Source organism: Rattus rattus, chromosome 5 (assembly GCF_011064425.1).
Source record: "Rattus rattus isolate New Zealand chromosome 5, Rrattus_CSIRO_v1, whole genome shotgun sequence".
NCBI classification, from domain to species: Eukaryota; Metazoa; Chordata; class Mammalia; order Rodentia; family Muridae; genus Rattus; species Rattus rattus.
The window spans coordinates 54,350,206-54,364,652 of record NC_046158.1 but is presented as its reverse complement, the minus strand read 5'-3'; the positions used below and the strand labels follow the sequence as shown (position 1 = coordinate 54,364,652).

At 41.7% G+C, this 14,447-nt stretch overlaps 1 protein-coding gene across 1 annotated transcript in view; it reads left to right on the top strand.

The window, feature by feature from the left end:
• Ccdc141 (coiled-coil domain containing 141) overlaps positions 1-13,185 on the top strand; it is a 156,970-nt gene extending 143,785 nt beyond the window's left edge. Inside the window, exons 22-24 of the mRNA XM_032903542.1 lie at positions 3,251-3,367; positions 7,964-8,817; positions 11,269-13,185. Of these exons, the coding sequence (XP_032759433.1) occupies positions 3,251-3,367; positions 7,964-8,817; positions 11,269-11,536 (1,239 nt within the window). The 3' untranslated portion in view covers positions 11,537-13,185. The remainder of the gene's footprint in view (positions 1-3,250; positions 3,368-7,963; positions 8,818-11,268) is intronic.
• Positions 13,186-14,447: the final 1,262 nt, after the last annotated feature.

Genomic DNA, 14,447 nt, shown 5'->3' with positions numbered 1-14,447 from the left:
GAGTCTCGCGTTTATATTAATAAACAATAGAGGTGATAGTTTTCTTCCTCCAGATTATGGCACCAAAGAAAATAACACTAATGTTGAGGTACTGTTTTTGTTGAGCATTTAGTACTAAGGAAGGAGTAAGCTAACCATCCCAACCTTCATGGAATTAAAATAATATGATACGTAAAAACAGGGTAAATACTTATGATGGCTATGATGGACAGACACCAACTAATGGAAAAATGCTGTTATGCTCTGAAATGTTTTGATTGATGCTGCCTTGACAACTGAACGAGGTGAGCTGGTTTAGGGTAATAGCTATGTCACCAAGAATGTAGGTTTTGGGGTTGGGGATTTAGCTCTGTGGTAGAGCGCTTGCCTAGCAAGCACAAGGCCCTGGGTTCGGTCCCCAGCTACAAAAAAAAAAAAAAGAATGTAGGTTTTACATGAGAACTCAGTATGGGAATAGCCACGTCACCAAGCATGTAGGCTCTACATCAGAACATAGTAGGGTAATAACTGTGTCACCAAGAGGGTAGGTTCTACATCAGAACTCAGTTGTCTTGGAATACCCTTGAGTTACAACTTGGTAAATCATTTAATCTCTATGGGACTAGATTTTCTAAGCCCCTAAATGGACACCACAGTGGCCCCAAGGGTTGGCTGTGAAACTATTCACTGTTACTGGGTGTATCATTGCTGTGGTTCATGCCTACTAGTGAACTTACAGTTCTGGTAGAGTTATATATTTCATGGCAAAGAGTTTTATGATTTTTCCATGTCATAAACTTGAGCGTTGATTCAATTTAGATAATCTGGAGGAATGTTAACTCAGCAGTTACATAACCAAGTCACAGTTCCCTTCTGTGAAGCATCGAGATTTGTCAACTTATTTTCTTTCCACCATTATTTTTCATCGCACTTTAGTGAACGTCTTTGTGCTTGGATTTTTCATGCTTTTGCTGTATTCTGTATTATGGACACATACATTCTCCAACATGGATTTCAAAATTTAATTGAAATTCTACTGTTTCTAATCTATATCCAAAATGACTTTTTATAAATATTTTACAATTGCAAAAACACTAGTAAGGTGTGACGAAGTTACAGATCTTACATTATCTTTGTGAACATTCTACCTCTACTTCAAACCATTCTCCGTTACACACATGTGTAAGTTGAAAATCCTTCTTTCTCTGACCCTGCGGGCCACCATCTACAGTACCCTCCTTTGTATTATGCATCTTCAGCTTAGTAAAATCTTGTCTTTCCAAATGCTGTTCCTTGCCATCCTTCATTTCCATGGCTCTGACCTTGGAAGAGCTGTTTCTGTAACCTCTGTAACCTGCCTCTAATCTCTCGTTTTCTATGCCTTGGATATTCCCTTCGGTTAGGATTATATTCCTGTTTTGTTCTTTCCATTCTGGTATACAGATACTCTTCATCCTACTTGTAAGTCCCTTGATTCTATATCTTGTTTGATTCCCCTTCCTAACTATTGCTGGGCTCCTGTCCCTTTATGTTAAAAGCCCTTGGCTACATGACCTGTCTATGGTTTTGTAACCTTTCACCTTCTCCATTGCTTCTACATTCATTGCAGGTTCCTGTCTCACCTTCCTTAGTGTTTCTAGTACTAGACTTTTACTTCAAACACATGACCCTCTGGTTATTCAAATCTTATCCATACTGAAAGTTAAATAGAAATATCCCCTTCTCTACACAAGTCTTCCCTATTCCTCCCTTGCTACTCACCCGTAACACTTGTGCTCTTTCTCTTCTGCCTCAGTCTGTTTCAGCTGCTCTGTCAAATACTATACACCTGGTGGTGCATAGGCAACAGAAATGTGTTCCTCACCACTCCAGAGGTTAGTAAGTCTGATGTCAAGACGAAGGTGGTTTAACCATTGGGGATTCTGCTTCCCTATAGTCACCTCATTCAAAATTTATGCAGTCTGAGGGCAAAGGGACTCTTAAATCTCTTTTACAAAGTCACTAATGCATTTCTGAGGGCCCCAACCCTTCATACGTGGGAGCTATTAAAAAGATATGCACAAAATGAAAAGGATAAAATAGTGATAAAAAAAATCCACTGCTGTTTGTGTACCAGTTTGATACTTTTGCATACTTATTAAGGCTCCAAGGAACCTCCAGATGGAGATAATATCTTCTTTGTTTGATATTTTCTGTTTTCCGGTGTTGTCTGTTTATGACAGAGTCTCACTATAGAACCCTTGGCTATCTTGGAACTCACCATGTCGACTAAGCTGACCTCAAACTCAGAGATCCAAGTGCTTCTGCCTCCCTAGGCTGGGGATTAAAAGCGTGTTCTATGAAGGAAGATATGGGTCCAAAGAGATTAGAAGTCCCTGAGTCTTAACAGTCACTGGGGGTAGATCTGGAATTTGAAGTTACATCTAATTTAACACCTAGAATTCTTTCCACAACAGCTGTCAATGTGGTTTAGATTCCAAGTGTGAATCAGTGCTGAGTGGCTCATCTAGTAATACAAACCAGTTTCATTTTAGAGTAGAGATTCAAAGCTGAATTTCCCCAGTCGGTTATCCCCACATGCTCTGAGCAAGTGTAATGTGCACTTTGGGGAGTGTGCCTGTCTCCATAACACACGACAATCTTCTACTATTATGCAAACATTGTTTAAAAACTGTGTGCTCCTTCACTCAGGGCACCCGTGCCTCCATTTCTCCTCACATACACTTGGCCCTTGTACTGCCCCCTGCCGGTTTGTAAAGCCCCACTACCTCTGTGACGAAAGCTGAGCCTCATAAAATGCAGGAAGAAGTAATACTCACAGGAGATAGCCTGTGTTCCCCACTCTTCTGCTTCCTTCCTCTTTTTCAATATTCTTCCAGTTTGCTTGTGTGGATTCTCGGGCTCTCCTCTTTATTCTCCTCTAGAGACCTCATCAGCTCTTCCTCCTGGATGCTCTTCAGCTTCCTAATGGCTTAACCTGTCCTACACAGTGATTCCCATCTCCAGAGAGTGTGCTTGTAGGAGCCTCCTATGGTAACAGTCACTTCATCCTTCCCAGGGTCTTTGAACAGTTGGTTTTACTGGCAATGAGCTTTACCAAAGGGCTGAGCAAGAGGAGAGTTGGGAGCTTGAAGGGAGAACATTGGTCTCTTGTGGGATGCATTTACTGAAAAGTTGCTGTTGACTTATTTTTTTTTTCTGAGTGGTTAGCATATGGCATTATTTCTCCAACATTCCTGGCTCTCAGTCTCACTAAACTTGCTTTGTACAGCAGGGAGATGTTCCAAAGGTGAATTCAAATTTGGAAGATTTCCACGGCAATTCCATTGATCTGCTAAAGGAGCCAGGGGGGGATGAGCAGACAACATTCAGTGAAGAAAGGAGTGAGGTAATGAAAGTATTTCGCTTCAGCTCCGTGTTACTTTGCCTTTTCGATTTGTCATTGTTTATTTTTTAAAAAAAGAATCGGTTGTGTCTCACCCATCAAATCGTTTCTAAATATAAACTCGGTGTGAGTTTTCTCATCCCTACCATGCTAGCTACCGTTACTTGGGCATTCTCTCTCAGGTTTCTCTCTGTATCCTCTCTACTGAATCCTACAGTGATAAGCATTTCATAGACATGTTAGCCTAGGCTAGCTCTACTCTCCCATCTCATGCTCCAGTGCCCTTTTATAGTCAATCTGACTTCATTTTATTTGAATATCTGTTAGATCATTACCAAAAAGGGAAATTTTAAAAATTGTTTTACACTACCCATTAGTACATAAAACCAGGTTCCATATTTTCCCCTAAACTCCAACACCACAGGATATCTTTAAGCACCTGTAGTAAGGCACTGAATTCAGTTGAGATATAAATACAATTTAAACAAATGTTTAAACCTCTTATCACATACATGTAGATTAAAGCAACTAACTAGGGGACTACAGATACTCACGAATACAAATGCATCATGCTTTCAAATGTCTTGTCTAAGTGGCCACACCCTTCTGGGCCTTCCCTGTGGATATATGCTTTATTTGTAGCTTCTAGATTATAGTTATGCCTAATTTTTTTCTTTGTCGATGTACTTGTTTCTAGTTTTATTCTTCTGGATGAACAGCAGACCATGATTCCTAGAGGCCTCCAAATTAACAAATTATACTTCTCTGATAAAAGAGTTACGTACACACACACACACACACACACACACACACACACACTCACTCACACTATTTGTAAGTTATTTCATGAGCCAAGATTTCTTTCAGTGAGTACAATTCCTCTGGATTCTTTACAGGTCTTTATTCCACAGATTGAATCTGTGTCAGAGTTCAGCGCAATCACACAGCTCCTAGGCAGCATTAATACCATTAAGCAAGCTCCTTTCTTGAGTGGTACAATTTGGAGCCATTTACACCTGGGTACTTAGAGTAACAAAAAAGCTGGCTAGCCTTAGTCATTTGTCTGACTTCAGTCTCCTGTTGAATGGTCATTAGTTATTCTTATCCAAGTCAGGGTGTCTCGTCTGCAACACTTCTGGCATTTTACCCAGAGAAAGAACTTCTGTAGGGGGAGAGAAGGTCTTATGTATCATAAAATATGTAACAGCCTTGCGCTCCTTCTGTGAGCCCTCCTTGTTACTTAGCCTGCCAGGGTATGTGGACTGTGGTATGAATATCCTTTAATCTACAGCTAATGTCTGTTTATGAGTACGTACCGTGTTTGTCTTTCTGGATCTGGGTTACCTCACTGGGGATGATTTTTTTTCTAGTTCCATCCATTTGCCTGCAAGTTTCATACCATTATTGTTAACAGCTGACCAACGTGCAGTGTCCTTTACTGTTTCCTGCCCGATGTTCACAGCACTGCTGTCTGCCCAAGCTGGACTAGAAAAAAGAAGTCAGTGGGCATAGCCAATATCCCACTGGAGAGCAGTATCATCCCTTACCCATGTACAAAGACAAACGGTTCAAATGATAAAGAATAGCATTAGATACACCGCAGTTTGAAATCTATGATTTTAAATATTTTTTTGATTTGTGACAATAGCATTATTTTTTAGCTCTCTATATTTTCCTATGTTATGTGTTAGGCACATTTGATAAAGACACAGAAACAAAAATAACTGCTGCTAAAGCAACCGCACGTCTTTTATACCTAGTTAAAAAGGTTTTTTATCTCGCTTTTATCTATTTTCTATTAAAAGGAACAGATGCCTTTAAATACAACAGATGCAACTTATTCTCATTGACAAGTGACTTTTATTTTAAAACAAATTAAAAGGCACACTAGATCATCAGCCCTTCAGAATGAAAGCAACGGTCCCCAATTATAGCTGTCAAGAGTTCTCACTGACATCATTTCCCACCCAGTCTGCTGCCGTTGGTACAGACAGCATAATGAATGGGCAGCAGCGTGCTTCATTTTCAGGCAGCTCAATCACGCTTACCCTCTTATGGTCTCTATTATTTACGTATAGGTCAGATGTAATGATTCTCCAAAACCTCCAATGGGCAAATTATAGGAAGCCCCAGGTAGAAGCTTAGGATCACACTGCACTCAGTCCTGATACTCTTAAATGCTGTGAATCTTCCTCCAAAAATTATTTGAGCTGGGAAAAAAAATGCCAGTTCTACAGAATGATTATAAGAAGAGATTTATGACAGGGACTTTTTCCTAGAGATGCTGAAGCCCTTCTCAATTATCCTGACCCCCAGACGGGGTAGAAGGCATCAAGCAATTACACCAGTGTAACGCACATAGATAGCACGGGCACGAGATTAGTACTGGTGTTTTATCCCTAGGCTGGGTACTGAAGCTAAAGCCGTAACGATATCCAAAAACTCCCAAGGTTAAATGGTGGCACAGAGTATTAAAGGACTTGCCTAAAGCATGGAACCATTTGGTAACTGATGAGGGATTTGGATGCCAGCACTGAGAGGTATAGAATTTAGAGCTAGGAGGTATTTACCAATCATCTGATGAAATCTCATGTGAGAATTGAAGAAACTGAGACAAAGGGGCATTAAATAGTCACCCCATCCAAAATGACAGAAACTAATACCAGAGGCAGGCAGGTAGCCTGGTCCTTTGGGTTTCAGCAAAATATCTTTTCCACGAGGGCCAAGAGGCTCTCCCAGGGACTGCGTCCTGAACGTGAGATGTTTGTAGTGATGCTGAGGATGCCCATGCTGACGCTTCCCTCTTCTGTCTAGCCTGCTGTGTGCAGGAGAATTAATAAACAGCAGAATGAGAGTGCCTCTCTCTTAGACAGTTCAGTAGAGTGTGTTTATCTGGCTTGGAGGATGGCCCCTGGTTCTTGTCCTCGGGTCAAGGAACCAGTGTTAGACTTTGCAGAGACAGATGCTTTGGAAAGCTAGGAAGAGTGAAGTGTTCTCTTTCCTTTTCTGCTCTCTTTCCTTACCATGCTATGCAGGTACCCAAAGGTCTCTGGTCCCCTTTTATCTGTCCATGAGCCTTCCATGGGCCTTCTTCCCAAATGCCTTTATACATAAAGTCCTGTGCCCTGTATTTTTACTTGCTGTCCACTAACTCCAGCAATCCTATTTATCCTAAGGTAAGAACACTGATACAGAGATATTTAGGAATGCAAAGTGTCTGGTGTTCCTTTACCTGTGTGATGTGCACGTCTCTCTATGCAATGCACTTTGAGGATCAGCTCTGCTCAGTTAAGTCAATGGGTCTACAGTATGATTCCTTTCCAGATCTGGCCCTACTTACAGGCAGTGGTTAGAAACCCAATTGATTGTGTTCAGCTGTGGAAATTAAAGTTCACCAGTTATGCCAGACATATGAACCAGGGCAATGGGTGTGCAATTAATTAAAAAGTCAATTTATCATTAGGTATATAAATGGCCAGAGATTTTAGAGGAAGGGTACACCTAGAAGTACCACTGAGTGCCTGTGATGCCAGCTCTGAGGAGATGAGGCGGGAAGATCCCTAAGGCCTGCTGGTGACACACATCTGAAGGGAGAATTAGTAGCCTGCGTGTATCAGATAAAATAAAACAACAACAATGTCACGGGAGGAAGACAGCCAGTGTGTATGCCTGGCACCCACATCTGCACATCAGTGAGTACACACTCATACATAAACATATACGCTTGCTAGCACATTCCTAGCAAAAAAAAAAAAAAAAAAAAGGAAAAAGAAACCACGAAGCTATCTATACCAGTTTAGACCGTGGGAAAAGGGACTCAGCACGGAAGCAGTGAGCAGAGAAAGATGTATGAGAAACAAATTTAGAACAGGGTCCTGGTCAGCAAATCAGAGCGGAATTTCCCTACTGATTTCCCAGAACTCGTCAGAAAGATGCAAGTGTCTTATAGAAACAATGATTCCATGCTGGGAAAATTAGAAAAGATAGTCGCTACCTGTGACTGCTTACATATACCTCCTTCATAAATGAGAAGTGTAGACATTTGGCTAACTGTACCTCCTTGAGCTTTGAAAGCAGTGATTGTAACATTTTAAAATGACTTGGAGGACCCCCTGCCCATTTCCATGTTGATAACAGAGGCAGAAGGACCAAGACCCAAATGAATGTGGTCCGAGAAAAATATTTACGTAAAACGTATCTTATTTTGCTTGCTGAGATGACGGCTCTGTGGGTAACTCTTGGTTAGCATCAAAGGCATAATTTACTGTGCTTTCAGGAAATCACTTATTCAATAAACACACGGAGTATCGCCCTCCTAAGATAACTGAAAAGAAATAGGAACCGAGTAAGGTTTGGCCAGGGGAGAATTTTGCCTATGACTGTTAAGTAGTATTTCAAGTCGCTTGACGATGCTTTGAATATTTTTGGTCATGGTCATGGAACCATTTCCAGTAGACATTTGGAGTTCAGGGGACTCCTGCGCCTACTCCCTGAGGCTTACTTCATCAGCTTTTCATCTCACACTGGGTGCCATTTTAATGGGAGGCTGGGGAAAGAAGTGTATCCACCTAATGAAAACTTGGCTCTCCTCCTCTGAAGGGGCAGGCGCAGGGAGCAGATGTGTCGGCCATCAATGGAGCAAGAGAAGATGGGCTTCCCGTGGGCTTGAGGCAGTCCTCCTTTGACAAAGAGGACAGTGCCCAGGGTCTGACGCTGCCAGAAGACGCGTTCTCCGGAGAAGACTCCGAGTGTATCTCCTCTGATGACATTTCTTTGCCTCCACTGCCAGTGACCCCCGAGTCCCCTCTGGCACCATCAGACATGGAGGTAGAAGAACCTGCCAGTTCTCCAGCCCTCGCCCTGCACATCAGCGGCTACAGGATGCGTCCAGGGACAGGTGGTCTAGGGAAGGCCCCGGAGTCTGTTCTGCCCCCACCCACTGCTTTTACTGATGGGTACCATAATAAGAAAGACACATTTACAAGTCATTTTGAGAGGCCCTATCCACAGTTCAAAGCTGAACCCTTATTAACCTCCAGAGGGTCAGGAGAGATGAGTACCAAGTTGCACGTCAATGTGAAATGTCCAGCGCGCATGCCCCGTGAAGTGCACGACAAAGCTTTGCCGCCAAGCTCCCAGGCTCAGGAGATCTCGCTAGGAACGCAGGAGAAAGTGCATGCTGATTCTAATGTCACTAAAACCCAAGACAGGCTGCATGCTGCCCTTGATGTATCCCCTGGCCTCAGCTCTCAATCAGACACCAGCCGAAGCCATCAGAGGCCAGTGGGTCCCCAAGGAGACAGGAAAAACTCATCGGCAGAAAAAAGCGTGGTCAGCCTAGCTGGCCAGGCGCCTCATTTCTCCAGGCTGCTGTCCAATGTAACTGTCACGGAAGGTTCCCCGGTGACTTTGGAAGTCGAAGTAACAGGATTCCCAGAGCCTACACTGACATGGTGGGTAGCCTATAATGACAAGCCATAGACAGAAACAAATAACTGCCGAGAGGATCTCATTTTGTGTGGACTAACCTAGAGGTTCAGGGCTGGCTGACTAACCCTCAGGACACTCAACCCTGCATGACTCGATCTCACGGCACACCTCCGTTTTTATTTAACTAAAAGCTTTTTGGTGCCCTGGGAGGGGGGAGTAACTATCTAAAATAATGATTGGACGTCCCCCCACACACACACCCCCTCCAGAAGCTCTGGAAGTTGATTCTGTTTGGTTTTCTTTCCATTTAACATTCCTCATTTTTTAATAACCCGGTCTTGACATGCCAACCCTACTGTCTGCTTCTGCATTGGAATGGCATCGTCTTAGCATGACACCTTCAGGGGATTAAGAAGCCTAAGACACCGTAGACTTTTTCTTCCCCTTTTCACTCATTTCATCTTCCTGACAGAACCTCTGGACCTTTGTGATATTTGTTTTGGTAAGGTTCCTCTTAATGAATACCTTCAATATGAAGTATTGAACTAGTGCTATAGCCACTCCAGGAGCCTGACAATAAGCTCGTTTCTTGGAAAGTGACGTAATAACCTGAGCCACGAACGCTATGACCTCACTCTAGAGACATGGTTGCCTTTTCTTCTTTGTAAGAGTAAACCTTAAAGTCAAGGCTCTGAACCCCTTGCTGTGAATAGCAAAGTCGTGCTAGCCTTTTCCAAGGGGCTTGCTTCTAAACCTTCACAAAATTCTCATCCTTAAGTAACTTCCCTTGAGAGCAAACTAAGGAGGGACAGTGAGCTTTTACTGACAGGCTAAGATAAGTGTGCTGGATTTTCTTTATCAGGAATTTTCCTGAGAGTCGTTTTGGTTTTGCATGTCTCATCGATGGTACTTGACTTGTGAAGCAGATGCCTAAAGAATTTAGGAGCAGATTTTGGCGCTCAAATAGTGCAAGAATCTGCACTTGTGTACATGCAGATGTCAGCACTTTTTGTTTTGCTAGTTTTGCAATTGCATGTTTTTTTTTTACAAATAAAAACTTTTGTATTTATGAATTCAACAGATATTTATTTCATAATTAAATACTAGTTTATCCCAAGGAAAGATGTCATCTGAGGTGTTTCTTCTTTTTCTCCATACAAACAAACAGCTCCATTAGGGTTAGCACATCCCACTGAAGAACTGTGGGGTATGCATTGTTAGAGAACTACTGCAAATTGTGAAGCATCAAACCATTTGTCATCACATCTAGAGTTTTGCCTAGTGAACAGTTGACAGGCTAAACGGACATTGTGCATTCCCAGAACACTCTGAAGATGCAAAAAAAATCAATTACGTAACGGGGACAAAAATCAACTCTGGGAGCTGGACCAAGCATGAGGACCTGATTTCATATTAAAAGTTGGATACAGCGACAGGCACCTGTAATCTCAGTCCTAGGGTGGTAGAGACGAGCTTAATCCGTGAGCTCTAGGTTTTGTGGGGAGACCTTGACTCAGATGATAAGATACAGAGAAGTAAAGAAGGACATCAGCATCTGGCCTTGACACGCACGCATGCATACATACATACACATACGCACATGCATCCATGCACATACACACACACCCACACAAATACATACATTCCAGACACATACAAAGAAAACTGACTTGGCTTTCTCATCAGTCCTTGTATAGAAGGATTTATAAACAGACGTAGAAATGAGAAATAAATTCTTTGCTGTCTCAGATGATCCAGGTAAGTATTCATGCACATAGAGAAATTTTAGCAATAGGTCATTTATATTCAAGTTGCAATGTCACAAATACATTCTATAATGAGAAGTCATTGTCTCCTAATGAATTTAATTTCACCAATAAAGTGAGTTCCTAGCAGCAGGAGTGGTTGGTGTAAAGCCCCTTCTTTTTCATTGTGCATTTGTCCTGCTGGGAGGCTCTGGCAAATTAACACCGAGAGCCAATCAGCCTTGCTCCCATACTGATGCCAAATGGGAGTCAGGAGTCACGGGTGCTGCTAAAAGCTACAGAGAGGATGAAGTAGGCTGGATACGCTAGTGTCACTTCACACTCAAGCTAATTGTTGGTGCCCCTGTATGACCAGATGGCCCTGGGGGACCCAGTAAAACCAGAGGACCTGCACTTCGATGTATTTGTTTGTTTTTGTTTTGTGTGTGCGTGTTTTAAAGAATAACTGGATGTATGTCTTTTCATCTAGAATATTTTAACTGTTAAATGTTATAACAGAACTTTCATAAACTCGATCTGAGTCAATCAAGGTAATTTCCTGGCTACAGGTTCATAAACAGTCTCCCTGGTCTCTCCATAGCTAGACAATCCCTGCTGAAGCTAGGGAAGAGCGCAGTGGGGGTGGGCCTGCTGGCAATAGCCGGGAGAACTTGGGAAAAAAATGGAATCAAGGAGTGACCCTGACTTAAAACTGACTCTCTGCTTTAGGTTCAAGAAGGGCCAGAAACTGTGTGCAGATGGACACTTACAGGTTTTGCACAAGGACACAAAGCATTCGGTGTTCATCCCGAAGGTATGTGAGGCAGATGCTGGCCTCTATGTGGCTCAAGCCCAAAACTCTAGTGGCACCCTGTCTTCCAAAGCCATCCTCCATGTGACAGGTAACCATGGGCCACCAATTACAAGAATAAACTGGATTGTGCTGTGTATCATCTATGTCAGCGTATCAGTGATATACTGGCTACTTACACAGTAGTGATATGTTGCCATCAATGGACATTTTTTATGAGCCTAAAAGACAATATGGTTGTTTATTTTCTCATGCATCACACAAAGCACCCCCAACACACACACACACACACACACACACACACACACACACACACACACACCAATTCATCTCCACTTTGACTAATCCCACTGCTAGGTGGAATAAAATTGTATTTTCTCTACAATTCAACATACTTGGGGAACACAGGATATTATATACAGTGAATAACGATGCATTCTGTACTCTAGGAAGAGAAATATTCTGTATAATAAGCTGATCTCTTGTTTAAAGGCATGTGAACGCTCACAGAGATCACAAGGATCATAGGGTTGTGATCTAATTTTCAAATCCAAATTTTTGATAATTTCTCTTTAATCGTGTTCACAAACCATCTCTTTGTAGGGCATTACATCAATTTGAAGTTGTGATTCTCAAAATTGTATTAGCTCTCCTTTCAACTGTGCTTTTCCCATTTTGATCTTGTTTTGATCTTGTTTGATCTTGTTTGATCTCTGAGCAAACTTGACCTGTGCTGTGTCAACATACTCTACATTCCTGAGTCTGAGAATGTCACTGTCCATAACCATTCCACGCGAAGGTCTCTTGGGCTTGATGTTGGAGAACAGATGTGCCATTAGCTTCAAAATGGAGTCAACCTTTCTGTTAGCTCTGCACGTCCTATGTCGAGATGGAATACCGGCTGCAGGAGACCAGTCTTCTCCCCATTCTTCCACTGCTGTGTACTGGCCACCCTGTGCATATCTGTAGGCGGGCCCTACTGCATCTGACATTGCTGCTGCTGCTCCTGCTGAACACTCGTGTAGCCATTCGCAAGGCATCTCAGTGCCTCACCTTCTCATCTGGAAGAGGGGCTCATCTACCTCTTGACAACCAAGTTTTTGTCTTATGTCCTGTGGTGATGCGGCCAGTGGAAAAGTACTCAGTGAAGACTCATTACAATGCTTGGTATGATTTGCCATCCTGCTACTCATCACCCATTAATTCCCTTTCAAAGGCCGATCTTTTAGAATATTAAATGAAAAGAGTGCTGTTAATATGTAATTCCCCACTACTCCCTTGGGGGAGGGTAAGACGGATGTTCTATGAATTAGAGTTTAAATTCCTTTCTAACTTCTTACAACTACATCCTTTTCAAAGGCTTTGGACAGTAACCTCCGGAGGATATAGTTAGTGTATTTTAGGGGGGAGTCTGGGAAAGATAGAAGAAGACAAATCTAGCCTTCTTTTGTGCAATTATTACTGTAATATTGAAGGATGTTATATGGCTTTCTAATATGCATTATTCAAAAAATAAGAGAGGCATTTGTTTTCATATTTTAAACTTTGTCATGCTAGGGTAAAATCTTCAGTTGAAAGAATAATTTATTACAGATTTTTGATGAAGTGAAGAAATTAATTATGTTGCTGGAAGACTGTCTACAAATAATCAAAATATTTAAATAGGATGTATTTGACGTGGTATTAAAAAGCTACTGAATATTGTGGAAGATAAGAAATGTCTAGTCTAGTAAAAAGTTGGCTTTTTTTTCTTGTGCTGTGTATTGCATTTAATTAAAAAACTAACTGTTTTCTATCAAGTTTTGACAGAAAGCTATTAAAAATCATATATATAATCATATATGTGTGTGTGTGTGTGTGTGTGTGTGTGTGTGTGTGTGTGTGTGTGATCCTGAGGACCTCAGTCTTCTTGTTGTCATCATGTTGTCCAATTCTAAGATTTTCCATATCTTACCTAGCTGCTGTGGCCCATGTGGAAGCTAAGTCATAAAATCTGTTCATGCTCAAAGGAGGGAAGCAGGTAACCAATTCCACCCCACACACTTTGTGGCACTTATTAATCTGATGAGGTCTCTGTTCTGATGCCATCACCCTGGTGGTATTTATGTTTGAAGACTGCCTGAGGATGTGAAGTGCAAGCTCACTTTACCTGTTTCGCTTCAGTTAATATTCTTCCTTCAGGGAGCCAGATGACCTAGACCTTCATCGTGATGTATGACCCACTATGACCTGGAAACCCCGCCCCCCAGGATGCACATTTGTGTGTATGTATAAACTGAGCCTCTGTATTGGAGAAAAATACTATGTGGGTGTTCAAGGTATAGTTCAAACAGCTTTGTAAATATCTCATCCATCGAGGGTATGAGCGGGCTATTCATGTAGCAGTGAGGAATTAGAAGCTAGCCGTAGGCTATTTTTATATTCATTTTGAAAAGCTTAAGTATGGGTATCCTTACTGCTGGAGCTTCTATCTTTACTGGAGTTTTCCCTTATGAAGGTGTATTGAAATGCCAGGTTTAAGTTTAGCCCCTGATGAGTTATCCGTCTTCCAGTGAATAGCTTCCCACCTATGTTTACAAGCACCACCCAGTAAACTCTGTGGGCCACACATACAAAGAAAATGTGAAAATGACAAAGGGATTTGTTGGAAAGAACGTTTTCAGCAGCAGAGGAGGAGGGTGACAGAGGGGATGTGAAAAATGACTAAAATTCATCATGTACAAGTGTATGAAACTCTCAAAGAACTAAAATGGAAAAGAAATGTGAGAAAAATTCAAGTAAGGCTTATACTACATTAAAGGTAAATACATAATTTATGTTTATCTACTTCTAGGAACTATTCTAGACAGTAAATATAACAATATTTTCAGAGAGGAGATCAAAATGGAATGAAGGTAAAAAAATTATATATGTGCTTAACATGTCAAAGGAAGGCAGAGATGTGTGATTTGGGTTGCTGGGAAGGGGGAAAAAATCACTGTTGTTCTGATATTCCAATAAAAACATGTGTCGACACTGGGTGGTAGTTTTACACTTAGTTCCAAAATAAATATACTATAGGAATTCTTTGTGTTTCTGGATTCTTTGTAACATGTAA